Below are 19,176 nucleotides of genomic sequence, written 5' to 3'. Positions count from 1 at the left end.
AACAATTTCTTAGGAATTGCTTTAGTGTTCTTTAACTCTACACCGATTCCTTTGGTGTTCATTAAAAGAGGTTCTTTATGATAATTAATATTATTCCGCCACCCTTAGCTGAGTTACCCCTGACCCAACTCATTTGTTAGAGTATCTCAAACTCATCCTCCATTAGCCAGATTCCCTTCCATCACTCCTGTCTAATTGCACGCATTGCCACCGCAGCCAAATTGGTCAGATATTTGCCCGCACATCCTATATTTCCCCCCAGATTTAGCAGATTTCCAGGGGCACGCGTCGATGCGTAAACCGCGCAATATGTTATGCATCCCTTGGGCCGACCAAGGAAACCAAAACCAAAACTAAAACCAATACCTGCGGTCACCCCTCTGACCCATCAGACCCCATTAGCCCCCTTCGATTCAGGGCGTCTATATGGGCGAATGCGTGTGTTATTAATCCCAGGCAATCTATTAAAAATGTAAAATGCATGAAGCTCGAGACAATTGCAGTGGCAAGCAGGCCAAAGTCTGTGCACTAGGGAAATGTCTGAATGTCTGGCGCACCGCACGTAGCCACTAAACAGGGTGGAACACTAGACTCTGGGTACACTGGGCGAAACGGGAAGGTTGGGATTTGGAAATCTCATTATTCAGATTTAGGGAGCCATACCTTGAAACTAAGTTTAAAACTCTTAAGTCGGTAACTAGAAAAGAAAGATATATTTTTGTGGATTACGATTTTATGCCTGAAATTGATTGCACATTCAATTAAAATTGTTTTCTTTTTAATTTAATCCAATATATTAGACTAGAGTTTCTTAGTAGATGGCTTCATATATATTTTTAAAAATAATAATAAAATATAGAAGCTTTTAAAAAGTGAAGCAAAATATGTACGTTTAAAAAAATTCAAAAAACACAAAACATTTTTTAGGTGTCCCTTTAAATAGCAAAAACAAACACATTAAGTCTAACCGATTTTTCTGATTTGCACTGCACAGTTAAGATTTAAACAGCGATTCAAAAATATTTTAAAAATAAATTAATTTAGTTTAAATTTTAGCAATTCAATCCTAAGCCATTCCAAAAATTAAAAAAAAAAACCCTTTCGGTAGAGGTCTCAGCTAAACATTTCTAGACTACTTTAAGGCACACAATCTTATATACTGAATATAATGAAAGTTTGTTTTATTATTATTTTTAAGGCAGAAAAATCCCGAAATATATATTACTTTTTTTTCAAGTGCATAGATGACTTCCACGGTTCCGGAGACGATCCGTGCGTGCTCGGTGACTGGTGACTGCCGCCGAATGCCGGGTGGGCAGGGCAAGTCAGTCGAACTGTGCAGCGTCTCCGGGTGCTGCATTATTTACGCGACGGTTCTTGTTTATTGATGTTTGTCTGTCTCGGTCGGTAGGTATGGTTGGTTTGGTGGGATGGTGGGATGGTGTCTTCTTGGGTCGGTGGGTCGACCGCCACTATATCTCCGCTGCAGGCTGGTCTTGCTTGGCTGGGCAAAGCCCACCCCTAGCTAACGGGCTTACCTTCCGAACTTACCGTCCTTACAGTCTTTACCGTCTTTTGCCGTCTTTACCGTCCTCACCTGGCCGGATCTTCCTTGGGACGCCGTCACACCGAGTGCTTACATATTCATGAGGGTTGCGGCAACAAAGTAGCCAAAAAAAACGTGGGGCAAAAGAAGGCGAGCGAGCGAAAAGCTAAAAAGGAAATGTCTTTGCATGTATTGCCAAATAAAAATTGCGGTTCAAGTTCGTTGGCTGCGTTGAGTCCTCTCGTTACCCTTGTTATCCCTCGGTGATGCAGCCACTCTGGGGAATTCAGCTCCTTCTTTTTTCTATCTGCTTATTTTTCTCGTTTTGATGGCGACGATCCGTGTACATATTTGCCAATTGCGATGCAGCAATTTGCTGTTTAAATATGCCCGCTTAATTGAGTTTAATTGTGTGTGCGCTAAGTAGGCGGATCATTTTTTTCTAAATTTGAACAAAATTTAAAAGACCATATCCCACTAATTTTCTAATAATCGATATCAAATAACAGGCTTACTTACGGCGATGGTCGGCTACAAAAGAGCCGAAAAGAGCTTATTAAAATTTATATATTTAAATAGCATTTACCGCCAACCGCCAACCACCAACCTTAACCCCTGTCATCCAATCCTCGAATCCCTTGCAATTTGTTGTGGCCCAAGGCGGCATAGATGAAAGTTTTCCCCCCCTGACTCACCAGCACTTTTTGCACATACTTCGGCACTGAAATTGACAAAAGGGGTAGTTGACACACGCACACACAGTCACACACTTAGATTCGGAGGGTGGGCCACTAGACAGAAAAAACAATTTCACGGTTATTCCTGGCAAATATGAAAAGTAAAATGTAATAGCCCCAACCTCTGACAAACATGACAACAACTTCAACTCAACTCAGCCCAACTTTTGTGGCAGGGGCCTCAAGGGGTGGAAGCCAACCCAGCGGGGGTTGCCAGCATCGTAGCTTGTCAGGCGGAAACGGAAGTCAGACACTTACATATGCGCGCGTAACTTTACGCCCATCGTTCTCGATGAGTTGTTGCTGCTGATTTGCCATTTCTCGACTCTCTTTTATGCAGATACCCTGAAGCAGAAGGGTAATCGAAATCAGCTAAATAAAATGTGCGTTCTTTTTTATTTTTGACTATGCACAATAATTCAAAACAAGTGTATAAAATATTTAGAGAGGAAAAAAAATATTTGTTTATTTATTTAACATTTAGCAACGAAAAACGGGCTTTATTTTGTCATCTTCACAAAAAATGATTATTTTAAGCTGAGAAAATGCATACAATCCTGCAATTTAAAACATACTTTAAAGCTTATCATGAAAACGAGAAACACAACTGAAAAAAACAATATTACTAAACATTTTCACTTTTTTTCTAACTTTCTTAGTAGCCGATTTTAATATTTTGTGAATTTTTCCATAATTACAGCTTAAATTTCGATCAATCAAGGCTTTATTTATATCAAAACATGACATTTCCTCAATAACATTAATATTTGTTAATATACATTCGAATTTGTTTTCAAATTCATTTCCTAAGTAAATATTGTGACATACCAAACACTTTATTCGGATCACTCGCAAAGCTGGAAACTAAGAAAGAGTATTTCCAACTAAGCCATCCCGCTACTTATTTCTCCATTGAAATTTTTTCGATTTCGTTTTTAGGGGTTTGGGTGCGGGGTTTAGTGGCCGAGGGCATATTTCAACAGTTGCCAGTTATGTTGCTGCTGTCATAATATTGGCATGCATATATCATTCTGACGGTCTATAAAAGTTTCCACACCCCGACTCGAAGGAAGGCGAAGGAAGTCCGATCCAAGGGTTGATTTCACTTGTCGTCGCACTGTTGCACTTGTCATAGATATGAATGATGGGGGGTGGAGGGGGGGACTGGGCAAATGGGGGTTTGGTCGTTTCATTCTCGCTTTTTGAAATCTAATAAGCCTCGATGGACTATCGCTTATTCCGATCCTAAGTGGTTGATAATAAATTGTTAGTGAAAAATGTGCACACTTTCGGTTTTGGGGTGCAGGAAATGGGGGAAAGTCATCCCTTTATTCGCGTTTCAGTGTCAGATTTGTGGGATTAGAAAGTACGGATGGGGCGACAAATCACGACTGGAATTTGCAGAGCAGGCTTTTTATTTGGCACGTCCTCGAAGCAGAGACACCTCCAAATCCACCTCAGACGTGCATTTACCTGCAACTCCCCGAGGTAGCGTTTTTATTAATATTTAATGCGAGTTTGGCCAACTTTCCCCTAATCCCCGCACATCAACCCTCATAAAACGCAACTTTTCGCACAACTTACAACTCAATTCAGCATTACTTGAAGCGCAAAAGCCCCAGCCACCCATTTTGTATCCCCCATCTCCGAGCACGTGCCAAATATTTTGGCCCAATCTCTCAGAGAACGCCCAAGTCCCCTGTCCCTTTCCCTTTTCCCTTCCCCCTTTCCATTCATGCTAAATTTGCGGACTCCATTAGATGTCACTCCTCTTTGGGCTGCCACTTCTTGCCTTTCTTATTGCGCGACTGCATAACTGTGTAATGAAAAATTTTCCAACATTCGCCATAGCCACGCCCCCCTGTCCACCGCCCACTGCCTGAGTTTCGAGGGTGTGCCAGCTTGTTCCCGGATTTTCGTGTTCTTTTGTCACCCCCCCAGACGGGAAACTAAACATAAATCATAAATATTTTAAAGTTTCAAATTACCAGTGGCAAAAACAATCAATGCCGCCAAACCACCACCCACAGGCCCACCCATTTATCCCATGGCCCAAGGTCTTTTTGAGGCGGTCCCCAAACGCTGTCACACAGCTGTCAACATTTGGTAATGGTGGGGAGGGGATGGTGATGGGGTTGGGTGGTGGTCGAGGGGGCAGCGCAATCAGCGCTAATCTAATGAGTGTCACTGTTGCATGTGGCAAGTGTAACTAGAACATTGTTCGCCATTGTTCGGCAGGTGTTTCGGAGGTCCCAAATGAAATGACAAAGTGCGTTTTCCCATAGCTCCTGCAGAGTGAAAAATTATGTTGTAGTACGCAGCATTTCTTAAATTTTAAAATCAATTATTCGTGAGCATCACATTTTAGAATAATATTTGTCATTCATATGAAAATTTTCTATTGTATAATATTGGTTCCTCCTAACACAATAAATTAAATGTTTTCTAGATTTTTAAAATAAATAATTTATAAAATTTCCATCCAATTGTCATTATTAATGACTCATTGAATATTATGAGCTAATATAATATTTTTCTCTACTCAATCAACCTTTTCACGCAGTGTTCTCGTTGGGTGGCAGTTATGAATATTGCAGGATGTCGAAATGACATCTTGTAACTTCTCAAGGATGTAACGGGGCTTTTATGTGCAGTTACCGTTACCGTTGGCAACAGAAGAAAAAGGAGCGGCGGAGGATTCTCCTGCAGAAGCGCCAAACAGACAGCCGCCCATGCCATCCAGCCGTCATATAAAAATAATTGTTTGCCAGCGCATTCATTACCCATGACAGCCTCCGATCCTTGCCAAGGATATTAAAAATGCAATTTCTGGCCGAAAAAAAAAAAAAAACGAAAAAAGAAAAAAGAAAGAAAGGAAGGGTAAAAGTGCGTCGCCCACCGCACTTCGTGTGCATTTGCAAATTGGTTCGCTGGGCAGATAAGGACAACTCTCGAGTTGCAATTCCATTTAACGTCTCATCATTGCCGACTTGGACACGGACATCAAATTAAATGCTCGAAACACAATAAACATTAATAAAAATACGAATCAAGGTGCAGCATCCAAATGGGAATGTCATGGAAATGGCTCATAAACAAGTCCATCAAATAAAGTGCACACAGACGGTCCAAATTTTTTCTTTTCCCCCCTCGTCCATCGGTGACTTTTGGCGTTAAAACCGCAGCACAATATTAACAATGACGCATGGAGTACAAACACACACACACACACACACACACATACACACAGATACAGATACAGATACCCTCACAGACAGGGCACACACGCACTGGCAAACAGTAGAACACCCATGCAAACCCATACATGCAAACATGCAGAGCAGACTATCAAATTTTAATACGCCATCCTGGCTGTGCCTTTATATTATAAATTTTTAATGAAATTAAGCGGCAAAGCTTTTTGGGTTTTCGGGTTTCTGCCGCCGGTGTCTGAGTGTGGCCAGAGTATTTCGAAATAAATCATAAAAAGTGAAATATACATAAGTAAGCCCCACAACAGCCACATATCCAGACATTCAGAAGGACGAACATTGTTTGCATACCTTTTTAAATGGTTTTTCAACTTTCGGTTTTCGTTTTTTCGTTAACCGCAACTAAAAGTGCGCCCTGTTAAATTATGAATTAAGCCGTTTTATGCGTCTCTATATATGCACACGGCACACATTCAGGATTTGGTCCTTTGTTTTTAATGAGTGCGACTGCAGGGGCTTGCATTTTTAAAAAGGTCAACTAGAACACAATGGGAACTTCCGGGAAATCCAACTGGAGGTGCACAAGGTTTTTTCGTATTCGGTAAACATTACTTAAAGTAGGGCTTATTATTGAAAGCAAAGGTTCGGGGTCACCAAACATTAAGTGCTCTTATTTAAATTCAAAAGCTGTCTAGAGAAAATGAGAATATTTTTAAAAATGTACATGGCAAATATTCTGGTAAGCAGATAATTAGGGAATTAATACTTATATATTTGGCTCGGCTTTATAAGAAACCTAGTAAGTCTTTAAATTATTTCTGATTTAAATATTATTTCACTTTTTTTTAACTGTCATTTTTTAATAATAGTTTATTATTGAAAAAAATTGACAATGTTTAGCAAGCTCACGACTATTGCAAACACGACTCACGCACCCCTCTCTAAATCCGATCCCCAAATGCACCCCAAAAAAGTATGCAACGAAAAACAAAAAGGAACAAGTATAAAAAATAAGACACAACCCCCAGAAACCGGAGGACATGGCTGCCATATGCGAAATCAAAAGTTGTTTATGACTCAATTTGTAGTTTTGAACATGAATTATTGCAGCTGTGTGAGGGGCGGACCGAAAAAAAAAGGACTTATAGTATAACATAGAGAGAAGGAAGAGGAAAAAAATAGAAAAAATCCGCAAACACGAATATGTGCTGCACACAAATTTCGAATGAGGAAAAACTAATTTCGCAAAGAGGAAATTAAATATGGCAAAGTTTGACATATGACAGATTTCTCGTTGTTGTTTCAGCTGCTCCTGCCGCTTGTTTCGATTTTATATTCATTTGTGCATGCGAATAATTGAAACATTTCTGGTGGAAAACATGCAAATTTCAATTTCAATTTGCAGCCAAACAAAGACTGAGCTCAGCACTATGGACATTCTCAGCAGGACAACTCAGGTGGAGAGCACTTTTTGACAGGTCAAAGTGGAATTATTTGAACTGTTGTCATCCGATATAATGCCATCTGAGCCAAAATCCCTCTCCATTTCATTTCACTCGGTCGTCTTCTCATTTCATTTCTTTTCATTTCGCATAGTTTGCTTTGTGTTTCGTCTGCTGGCCAATTTCGCATATTTTTACAACTTTTGCTTGCCACTTAATTTAGTCAATAACATGCAAATGATTCGCCCAGAGTCTAATTGGAAACGCAACTCAGCAGTCTGCGAAGTCGGCAGTCGGCAGTCTGCAACTTTTTCCCAGTTCGCCGTTCCTAGTCGCGACTCTCCGCCGGAATCCGCATTAAAGGCTGCGGTGCGTCAAACTTATAATCAAGAGGGGATTTCCGGCGACGGACGTGGGGGCGGAACGGGACTAGATGGGCGGGGCTCGGATGTAGGAACCCGAAGACTGATGAGCTACAGCGCTTCTGCATTTCATCACCGCTTCTTGACTAGGGACAAGGTTTGCTCCCAGTGGGAGTATACCCAGAAAAAATCTTGAATTCGAACTTCGTTCTCCGGTTTTTATATTTTAACACTATCTGACTAGATAAGCCAAGGTATAGCTTTATTATTTATTTTACAGATACTTATACTTTTAATAGCAAAGTTGTGCTACGCGAATTCTTCAGTTTCCTTTTGAAAATTACCTCATGAACGGTTAAGTAGTCAGATTAAAAACATAGCTGTTTATTCCAAGCAGCTTAAATTACTCTTATCAACTGTTTTAAATTAAACAACTTGATTATGCATACACTTGACCTATTGAACAAAGATTAATATTTTTAATTCAGCAATATTTAAAACTTAAGTATTATATAAAGCATAGTATGGATTACTGGGCACAAGTTTTTTGTTAATACTAAGGTATGTATTTCACTTCCAAGAACGCGCCATTTCATCTCATGACTTACCTTTTGTCCTGGCATACTGAGAGTAAAATAAGTTTGTTCCACTTATTTGTTTTCAGTGCTTTAAGTGCCATATGCAGGCGCTGCCAAGGATGCTCACATTCTTCATCATCAAGTGCTGCTCAGTTGCACGTCTGTGATATGACTCGGTTATTCGGCTGTGGTTACGATTCCCGCCCCGAGTTTTCCCCGTTTGCCTGGCATTCCCTGCCTGTCAGTCTTGGGTTTTCCTTTTGGCTGCTCGGTGTGGGTTTCAGCTCTTATTTCGCAGCAGCAGAAGCAGCATCATCATCCCAGAGAAGCACACACAATGCCGCGGCACTGTTGACACATTCCGCTGACAAATGGCCATAAGTGTATAATTGGATAAGAACTCGGAAGCGAGAGGCCATGGGGGATACGGAATTCAGGGTATCCCTATTTCTATTTATTCTCCAAGCCGAGAACCGAAAATCGAACTCTTTTATGCAAAATCACACGGAGGGAGAACGCCATTCAATCAAATTAGCGTGGAGTGCAATCACCGGGCGAACAAACTAATATCTGTGGCCAAAATGCTTCATGGCTGACTACTTATCGCTTAATCACATCATGGGACCGGTGGTATCGGGCATCTGCATAAAACATTTAGCATTTAGCAACATCAAATCGTTACTCGCCCATCCACACACATCAAAGCCAATCAAAATGGCATTTCAATAATATCAGAGCCATACAATCGCATCAGCAGGGGGTTTTTGGGAAGCAGTTGAATCGGAATGGATGGGGTATGTTCTGTTGTAATGGAGCGCGCATATTTCGGTTCGATTCTCGATGGGTGTGGGTGTGTGTGGGTGAGCTTATGAGTCAGTGAGCAGCTGTTTGTGTGTGTGTATGAACACATCAACGATTCGTTCACAAATATTACAAGCATGAGCACACACACACACAGTTGGAATGAGAGGGCTATAGCGCAGTAGACAGAGACAGAGTCAGAGACAGAGACTGGCGAAAATTGTGTCAAAGGATACTTTCGCTTTCCCCCGAAATGTGTCCTTGTCCAAATGTATATCGCTCGGCGGGTTTCGGATGGGAGTGGGCGCGTCATAAAGATATTGACAGGCCCATAAAGATAACCGTGGTGGATTGTGAATGGCATGTCAAGGAAGAAATTAGGCGATGTTCTCACTCACACTTTAACTTTCTCTGAATATTTTTGCCAGGGGATAATTTGATGGTGTAATAGGAGATCTAGAAGAACTTTGATCTGGTAACCCAGTTAATATGATGCATGTAACATAGAAATATAACACTGCGGGTTGATAGTTACATACAATCCAAATATTGTCTACTTTATCCATTGCGGTTTTTAGTTATTTTAAATATAAAAATACTAAAATTAAAAAAAAAATTGTTTTGACTATTTTTGGAATATCTTAAAACCGGGTTTAAATTTAATCCATATTATACACGTTTAGTGAAATATTTTATTATTAAATAAAGCAATTTAATATGCACTGTATTTAATATTATGATCTCATATTTAATTTAAATATTATACTTAAATTTTTGAATTCAATAGTTACATATTAAGTTTTTCTATTAAATTTTTTTATTAGTGCAATAAATTAAACTTTATAGCTAAGTAATTTTGTTTCACTTTGAACAAATTTTCTGGGATATTTAATTGTTTAAAAGAAATGATTAAAAAGTGGTGAATTTCACAATTAGCTAATTATAATGGCTCAGAAATCATAAGTTTAAAAAATTTGACAACAATACATTCTTGTAAAAGAAAAAATAAGAAAAGTTCTGTGTACTCTTACTTCAACAAAGTAACTTTATTTTTCAAAATGACTTATTGAATAGAATACAATAATTAAATATGTAGTTGGTGGCCAAATGTCAAGGTCTTAAAGCTTTTGAATTTTAAAAGAGTTCTAAGAACTTATCACACCTAAAAATTTGCTTTCAGTTCTTTGGTTGGGCCTTCGCTTGATTTGATTTAATTGTAGTTGATCTCTAGGTGAAGTAGACCTATTCCTCCTTTTCATCGCAGTTGCAGCACTTTCTCTTCTTGTTTTTCTCCTCATTGACCGTGGGACAATCTTGGATCTTACTCACAGGATCGGCCAGTGGGAATTGTTTGTTGTAGAAGGGCCTGGGTCCATGGCCCGGCGGATAGTCTGATGCCATGAGAGCCTTGCAGGGACCACACTCTGGTTTCTGGGCACCACTTGAACCACCTGCCACCACCTTGCTGTGACCACTCTGCAGACCCATGCTGGCCAGTCCGCGAAGCTGCTGACCCGCTGCTCCCTTGGTACAGTCGCAGTCATCATCCAGCGGCAACGAGGGTCGATTGGTGCCAACCGACTGGCTGGACACGTGATTGAACTGCGCCTCACTGGTTATGCCACCACAATGCGGACATATGAAGGTGGGCGGTGGTGCTTGACCTTGACCTTGACCCAAGGAGCAACTGCAATCATCGGCAGCTCCATATTGCTGGGTCTTTGGCTGAGCACATTCCGCAACGGGTGCCCGTTCCTGGTTATCCTGCCCACTGCAGCCACAATCTTCTTCCGGAGCTTCCGGGCAATCCTCCCTGCCGCAACCATCGCATTCCGTCTTTTGCGGTGACGAGTCTTCCTGGGCATCTACTGAGCATTCATCCGCTTGCTTATCGACCACTGGAAAGTAGTGGCCAGTGAGCTGGTCGTGTTGCCTCTGCAGCTCCTGATCCTCGTCGTCCATGCAACCGCAGGCGCCTTCAGATTGCTGCTGTTCCTGCCCCTGACTCTTTAGATGCTGGGAGCAATCCTGGGGCATTGGTTTCGATGAGCAATCCTCCTTCTGATGGTCGCTTTGCAGCTGCTGCTGCTGACTTTGATGCTCCTGTTGCAGCTGCTTTTGCTGCTGCATGCAATCCTGTTGCTGCTGCTGCTGTTGCATCTGTTGCTGCTGCCGCTCATCAACGGAGCACTCGCAGTCCGCATCTTCCGGTGGATGTTGTCCCTGGAAGACAATGGTTCCTGGTCCCTGGGCTTGCCCCTTTGGTATTGTTTGCTGCTGGCCAGAGCAGGGACAATCCGGATTGTGCTGGGATCGTAGTTGCTGCTGGTATCGCGCAGATTGCACTCCTGCTCCACAAGAGCAATCTTCTTGAGGTTGTCCTGGTTGCATCTGCTGCCGAGATCGCTGCGTTTGGGCTTGCGATTGCTGCTGTTTCTGTGCACCGCATATTCCGCAACTGGCTGCATTTGGAGCACCCACTGCTTGTGATTGCTGCTGGGACTTCTGTTGTTGCAGACGTGCTCCTGCTCCACAAGCGCAATCTGCTCCTGCTCCCTGATTTCCCTGTTGCAGCTGCCGCTGAGATCGCTGCATTTGAGCTTGCGATTGCTGGTGAGTCTTTTGCTGTGGCCCACAGGAACACTTGCCATCCTGCCCTGCTTGTCCTTGTTGCTGCTGATTTTGCTGCTTGGCAGCTTGGGCAATGCCACAAGAGCAACTGTCATCCAGTTGAGCTGGTCCGCTCATTGTAGATGTGGATTTGTTTGCCGTCGCTGCTGTTGCTCCTGATGCTCCTGTTGCTGTTGAAGGAGCAGCACAAACGCAGGACTTCTTGGATAGCTGGTCCTCCATGTACGCCTCACTGGTAATGATGTACGAGTGCTTCCCCTTTCTCGCCCCTGGTGACTTGCGCGACTTGCACTTACAGCCCTCGTCGAGGTCGTCGGCCAGGTTTATTTCCTTTCCGTACTTGCAGAGAAACTCGATGACCACGCCGTTGGACCAGCCGTAGCCCACTGGAGTGTTTTCCGGGCTTGCTCCTCCGGAAGAGCCGAATTCCTCGCAGTAATACTGGAAAAAGGAGGGAGAAATCGAGTTATGTTATTGCCATTTTATGCCGAATACTGTTTTAGGAGTGATATTTCAATGACTGGTACTGAAACCTACATATATAACAATTTTTAAAAAGTAAAATTTGATGCTTAAATTCATAAAATACTAACAGGGACCGGAATCATTGTAAGCGATATTATATTTAAATAACATATATTTTATATTTTATATTAGCATTTAATTAATAATTTTGAAATCATGCTCATTTTGCTTTGTGGATTTCGAAAGATGATCAATAAAACATACACTCAGAAAACTAAATTGCTTGATTTTAGGAAAAGTTCCTAAGAATGGACTTAACCTCTTATGTTATTTTAAAATTATATTTTATTTTAAATTTATATTTATATTTTTAAAAAGACCTATGGACTGTTACATAGCCTTAAGTAAGTCATGTCTTCCTAAATTTATGTTTACATTTATTTAAACACACAGAAATAATAAAACTTTTGAACAATCAACCGATTGTCATAGATAGGTAAGTATTTACCAAATTAAAGTTGTTACATTACCTTCTCAAACATGAAGTTCTCGTACTTGTAGGCCGCATAATTGGACTTGACCCAGCGATGAGCCCATCTTTTGGACATGGCCTTGGAAGCCGGAGTGCCCAGATTGTCCAGTCCTTCGATGACCAGGAACATCATGGGCGGAAAGACATTTGGATAATCCCACTTCTGACCCGCCTCCTTATTCAAGGTGTGCGGCACACCCCCGTACTGTTCATCCAGATTATTGGTGCGGATGTACTGCATCACCCCCTTGGAAACCTTGTCGCTGTCGACCAGGGGATAGGCCCTGGCCCACAAGGGGGCGAAGTTCGTGCAGCAAAAGTAGTTGCGCGGCCGGTTGTTGGCCACATCGTAGTCCAACCAAATGCCTGCCCTATCGTTCCACAGATTATCCCGAATGGCTTTGACCAGGCCACAAGCTCGATCCTGGTACTCATCGGCCTTTTTGGTGTTGCCCGCCTTGCGATTGAATTCGGCCAGGATTTTGCCACTTCGGAAGACAATGGCGTTCAGTTCTACGGGCACAATGGCCGAGGTTTTGGTGTCCGCAAGGGATCCCTGATTGGAGCCATCGGCGGTCACAAACCAGCGGGAACTAAAGTCCATGCCCGACTCAGCTGCTGATTTTAGTTCAGTGTACAGAACCTCTCGGTCAAGGGGATCCCTGATGGTGGCCACACTCCTCAGATCTTCCCTGTAAGCCTCCGGTCTTGGTCCTGCGGATAAGTCCCTGTACTGATACATGGTCCTGCCCCTCACCTGAATCGAATGCTTGCTTATGAAGGTCTCGTACTCGGTCTCCAATAGCGGCAGCGAATTCAATGCGTACTTTTCGTCCTTGGTCACCTCCACATACGCTTTAACCATCATGATGAGGAGTGGCGGATTCGATCGTCCCGTGCAGTAAATCCGGCCACAACCAGGCACAAATCCGTATTGCTGAACTAGTGCCAAAAAGTTGTCGATCATGCCTCGGGCAGTTTGATGCATGCCACACTGAAGTAAGCCTCGAACGATCCAAAACGAATCCCAGTATCGATACTCCCGGCAATGCGAAGAGGACACTATGAAAGGATTTGGTATGTAGAGTATAGAATACTGATCGGGACTCTCCTTGACTTCATCTTTAACGCGACGCCCCAATTGCCTCCAAAGTGTGTTGACATCAGATCCGAATTGCTTTATTTCGGGGTCGGAGATCTTGACTAGAAAGGATGGCTGAGCCTTCCAATCGGGAGGAGTCCAGGGTTCCAACTCCGAACCAGGCTCATTAAAGTGTTTCTGCAGCAAATAAGGAAGATTTACCAATTTTGTAATTATTATTTTAACTTTTTATAAAAAAGTATAATAAGTATTAATAATGTCAACCAATTATTAAGCTTAATTTATATTTAATTTTTGCTCTACAAGCAGAACCGTCTTTAGATTATTTTTAAGACAACCTTACTAAAACTAAACTTTCTGTTTTTTTTTTTGGATGTAGGCTAGCTTGAAAATTGAATAAGGTAGTTTGTAAAAGATATTCAATGTTTATTCAAATTTACCTCCACAAACATTTGCAGGAACCTCACGGAACCGTCGTTCTTGCGGCAATGGCAGAACATGTCATAATCGGCCATCGTTTGGGTGGGCGAAAAAATGCAGCTCATGTCCACAAAGTGCTTGCAGCAGGGAAACATATTCGACCGCTGGACAGCGTCTAGCAGGGGACCCTCGCAGAAGACAGTTCTGGAATCCAAATCAGCATGAGTTGGGGGAAATTTAAAGATCCAGGACAGACCAGGACTCACCTGTTCTCCCCACCGATGGTCTGTGTACCGCAGCGGCACTGGTTCGCCATCTTCTAGCCAGGAGTTTTCAGTGTTTCAATGCGAAGGCCAAGCTGATGAACAGAGCGTCCGATAACCAGGCCAAGTTAGGGTTTTTCGCCGACCAACGACTCCCAGGCGACTGGGGTTCGGGGCATAAATCAAAATACAGAGCGCCAGCCTCTGTTATATTGACCATTAAAGCAAATTTGTCGACATTTGCCATTAAGAGTCAACAATGCTCAGCTATAAATCAGCGTAAATAGACAGGAAGCGCTTGCGAATCCTCAGCTCCTTCCAGGGCCACACATTTATTTTAAATTACCATAAATGGCCCTGACCGAAAAACGAATCCAAAACAAGAGCAGTGCGGGAGAACTTTTGCCTAAAAGCTATTGGCCTCTGTGTCCATTTGTAATTTCCAGACAATTTATCAAACCAGCTAAGGGCTGCCAAGGGGAAGCCAAGCCGAAGGCCAGAAGTCGCAATGGAAATGGCGCAGAAAATGCGCTTCAAGTGGCCATGGCCATGACCGTCCATGACTGGATGGATGGATGGCCGGGAGATTCGAGTTGGAATAAAGTAAAAATTCTTCGATTCTCCTGGACAATCAATTGGTAGAACGAGGAAAGAGGTTTGGTGGGTAATCAGCCGCGGGCACGGCACTTCATAAATTCCTTTGCCCACTTCATCCACTTCAATGCAAGTTTTTGGCATCGGCATCGGCATCGACATCGGCATCTTTATGGAAACTTTTCAAGAGGGAGCAGTCGTGGAAACACGGAAATTAGCCTTGTCGCAATCGCATTCCCTGTGTCGTCTGCAAAGTTTCAATTGAATTTTCGTCCTGCAAAAAAATGCAGCAACTTAAACTTTCCGCCGTGCTCGAGAACAGATCCGCCAAATAATTAATTTTGCATATGTGAAAATGCAGCCAGAGGATGTGCAAAGGGAGTGTCGACACTTGTCCTGACACTTGACCCGCTGGCAATGTGATCAACTTAACGAGCTGCAAGATGTGAGTCGTGGAGCCAGAGCACTGAGAAAAAGTGTGCTACAATCTGTATTAAAAAGCTGGATTAGCACTTTTTAGGAAAAGCTAATAATGGTTGGCTTAAGTTTTCGACTCTAAAACAAATACTTGTTAATATAAACATATTGAATATTTTTAGAGCTCACAGCATATTGAATTTCGATAATATTTTCCCGATGAAAAACCAGTTGGGAATTACAAGGTGAGCAAAAATGTTTGATTTTGATAATATATTTCTAACTACAAACAATATTTGACACTATACCAGAAAAACTGCATATTCCATTTTAAATTTTAGTTATATTTTCCGGTCAAAAAAAAAAAAAATTAATTGGAATTTTAAATTAGAAAGACTGACAGTTTCTGAAAATAATAAAATGTTTTAATTGCAATTTCTAAGTAAAATTAAGTCTGATAAAGTTTGAGTGACAGAGGGTATTAAAATCCCTATTGTAATATTGCGTAACTGCAATAATTGCCTTAACTTCTTCAACGTCCAGCTCTCTGTGTGCCATTTTTCGATCAGTGTAGCTGCATGGCTCATCATCGTCATTCGCAGTCGCAGCTAATTGAGTATTCTTCCCTTAAGTGGACACAGCCGCCGCTGGCGCCTTTCAGCCTCATTTGCAGGCTCCCGCACATAAATCAATAAGTTGCATTCGGCCTTAAATTAATTAAAAAGAAAATTCGCAGAGAGCAGTGAGCGGATTTTAATTTTATTTTTCTTTTTCATGGAGTCCTTATAGTTGGAGTCTGTGCTATAAACACTCCGCCAGCTGACAGCAATCAATCAAAAATTGCACTGGCCTTAGCGCTACGGGTGGTGCCGTTCCGGATGTATCACGTCGCACCACCGAAAACCACCCAGCACCACCCAAAATTCACCCACTAGCCAGTGTTCAGCGAAGGAGCAGGAGCATGATAAATTGTCAACACGCTGACGTTTGTCTGCAGCGATTTAAAAACTACTTAAAATGTAAATGTTGTTTCCCTGTTGCTGCTGCTGTACTCGTGTTGCCGCTGTGTTTGGGTTTTATGCACACGTCGCGCAGCGTAGACTGCGAAAATCATGTTGTTGACTTTGAAAAAATATGTGTAAAAATGCGCTATTGTAAATAACAGAACATAAACCCCGTGAGACGAGGGCGGGAGGAGGCAGTGCCTAGTTGACTGACTGTCTGAGGGAGAGTGATGACATGGCAATGTCAACGCCAGCAACAGCAGCAACAACTGCTGCTGCACGGCAGCAACATCAGAAGCGGCAGTAGCAGCGGCAGCGGCAGTAGTATGAAGATGCCTCGGCTCTGTGATTGCATTTCTACACTTGTCAGTGGATTTGGTGCCACCTTTGTTTGTCTCCGCACTTTGTCGTCTAGTGTTTGAAGTTAACACCGAGCAAAACACAACAAACAGCCGCAGCAACATCCTGCTGTCGCCTGCTTCCCCTGGAGGCCAAATGAGTTATACTCTAACTTCTGCTGTCAAGTATTTTGACAATTGATTAATTGAAATCGACTTGGTAACTTTAACTACAGTTGATAAGCAGGCACATGCACACACACACACACACACACACGCACATCAGTGCGGAAGTGGGCTGTCAATCACCCAGCCCCCCAACAACATCCGTGGATCATTTGTTGATGAGCTAAACTTTGACCGGGTCAGAGATCAAACAAAAGGGGCCAAAGAGTAGAGGGTAAGCCGCAGACGTTCAAATTAAGCAGAAGTCTAGTTAAACAGAAAAGTTTCGGCCCTTCCACCATCCACCGATATACATCTTCGTCCTGCCCTTCAAGTTGACAACTTAAATTGTTAGTTGGCTGATAAGCCTCCAGCCGCCAGCCGACTGCCGACTGACCCGCCCCCTTTGCAGCCAGAGTGGGCGTATATAACATTTTTATTTATATCAGTATTTTTTATACGGCAGTGGTGGAGGGGTGGAACCAAAACCAAACGGAACACGCGCCACATGCCAACGACAAACAAATAAATAAAATTCCTCATTCGGTATAGATACCACCCTCCCGTCCATCCAGTGTAGTTTTTTCGAGGGGTCAACACCGAAGAAGTGTGTGTGTTTTACAAGTCTATTAACTTGTGGCGCTTATCTAATGCTGACAGCAAGTTTTTCACTTTGCCAAAGTTTTGTGCCCGGAAAACGCAACTTCCTTTTCGGTGGGTGGGAAAATGCTGGGAGGGATAGGAGAGTTTAGGGGCAGTTCTGATGTCAATCATTTGTTGATCATTTTTCTTTGAGCCCATGCATAATATATGGCCATCATTTGTAGATGACCGCAGATATATTCCTCTTCCACTGAGCATAAAAATGTTCTATGGTTTTGAAAAATTAAAAAAAAAATTTAAAATAATCGAATTAATAATAAGTCTGAAATATATTTATATAATATTAAGATTTAGTTTTTATCTTTATTTCATTTAATTCCATTTAATTTTAAATAATTAATTTAGTCGTTACAATTGGGAAGTCTTTAAAACATCCCTTATCTATTTGATACTAAGAAAGTTCATTCAGCATCAGAATATTATTTAGCTAGATATACAGATTTACAATGGCTAAATCACACAATTTTATTTCAGTTTCATATAACTTAGAAAGTGCTCTGCCATGTGCCGAAAGGAAAAGTGCCAGACTGTCGGAGAAAAACTTAAGCTTGGGAAAACTCTTGATTTCTTTGGCCATATGGACAGGGAATTGGTCAAGCTAGTGGCTGCTTCATTAAATGCGACGCCAAAAAGTTGCATCCGTGCAGCTGCTGGAAATATTTATGAACTGTCCGACGACTGCTGGCAAAGCATATTTATAAGTATGTATGGCCAAGCAAGAATGTGTCACACCCCACCTGGCCACCTTTTTTCAATAAACGTTGAGCATTACGGTTATTAGTTTCAGGACGGGCACATAAAAACTTCAACCGGGGTCGAGTGGAGAGACACTGTTGCCCGACAAACAGTGACAACAACTTTGTGTTGCCACTTTGGCGATGCTATCTGCTCCTGCTGTTGCTGTTTGCTGTTGGTGTTGCTGTTGCCCTCTGTAGCAGCAACGTGTTGCTGATGCTGATAGTGCCTGCGTTGACTAGTTGACTATGTTGCCATTCTGGAAATGGCTGAATGGCTCGTATGGAAATTACGGAAACCGTGATACTTCCCAGTGCATTACATGCAAAGTCCTTACGGGAGTGACAACAGCAGCAGCAGCAGCAGCAGCAGCAACAGCAACTTATTAACGCGCAATCTGAGCTCTGCAATTGACCGCAATGGGCGGGACAGGGGGCCAGTGGAGGGTGAAGGCTGCGGATCCAGAAGCAGGAGCGATGACGCCGACGACGACAGACGGAAACGGAAACGGCAAATAAACGCACGAGCGCTGACGTGCGGGCACCAGCGTGTCAGCGTCCGTGTCTTTGTGTTGCTGCTGTGCTGCACTTGTTTGCATGCAACGTGGCAACATGGCAACGACAACGCCAGTAACAGCAATTGCAACAACAGCAGCAACTCCAACAACAGCAACAACTCCAACAGCAGCAGCAGCAGCAGCAACGGGCATTTATCTGGCTGCCCAGACCTGCCACGCCCCTCGTAATACATTGCGGTCGGGATGTTGCATGTTTGTGGGCGCTCGCCTGCGTTTGTATTTTTTCTATACCCATCAATTGTTTAACTTAAGGGGTATACTTCATTTGTAAATGTCATTAAGTTTTTGTAAACAAATTATTAAAGTGAAAAAAATGCATTTTCAAAATAAAGATAATTTTTGTATCATTTATTTTTAGAAATCCGTATGTAAATGCATCAATTGAGTAGATTGTTATTACCGGTAATATTTTTACAAATAATTAATTTTATGATGATTAGAATGAAATCAGATGAATTTTATTTTAATCATCATAAAATCAACAAAAATTCCCAATTTTAAATAATATTAGAATATAGAGATAAAATTGTAGTATGGAAAATATTAAAAAATAATAATCTATTGCTTGAGTGGCTTGTCATGAAATGTACTA

General features: G+C 42.2%; 1 protein-coding gene across 1 annotated transcript; it reads right to left on the bottom strand.

The window, feature by feature from the left end:
* Positions 1 to 9,695: 9,695 nt before the first annotated feature.
* LOC128254718 (uncharacterized) lies at positions 9,696 to 14,284 on the bottom strand. The gene is made up of 4 exons (XM_052983970.1): positions 14,095 to 14,284; positions 13,849 to 14,032; positions 12,305 to 13,585; positions 9,696 to 11,750 (listed from the first exon to the last, which is right to left on the bottom strand). Exons 1-4 carry the CDS (start codon positions 14,142 to 14,144, stop codon positions 9,921 to 9,923), a joined length of 3,345 nt encoding a protein of 1,114 aa, XP_052839930.1. The 5' UTR covers positions 14,145 to 14,284; the 3' UTR covers positions 9,696 to 9,920.
* Between the last annotated feature and the right edge of the window lie 4,892 nt (positions 14,285 to 19,176).

This window comes from Drosophila gunungcola, assembly GCF_025200985.1.
Source record: "Drosophila gunungcola strain Sukarami chromosome 2R unlocalized genomic scaffold, Dgunungcola_SK_2 000006F, whole genome shotgun sequence".
Lineage (NCBI taxonomy): Eukaryota > Metazoa > Arthropoda > Insecta > Diptera > Drosophilidae > Drosophila > Drosophila gunungcola.
The sequence above is the reverse complement of the archived record's forward strand: the minus strand, read 5'-3'. Positions and strand labels throughout refer to the sequence as shown.

Bases quoted from the DNA above. Each gene is read 5' to 3' on its own strand.
- LOC128254718 (XM_052983970.1), bottom strand. From the start codon at position 14,144: ATGGCGAACCAGTGCCGCTGCGGTACACAGACCATCGGTGGGGAGAAC. The intron at 14,033-14,094 runs GTGAGTCCTGGT...TTTGGATTCCAG, and splicing joins ACCATCGGTGGGGAGAACAG to AACTGTCTTCTGCGAGGGTC. The intron at 13,586-13,848 runs GTAAATTTGAAT...TATTTGCTGCAG, and splicing joins TCCTGCAAATGTTTGTGGAG to AAACACTTTAATGAGCCTGG.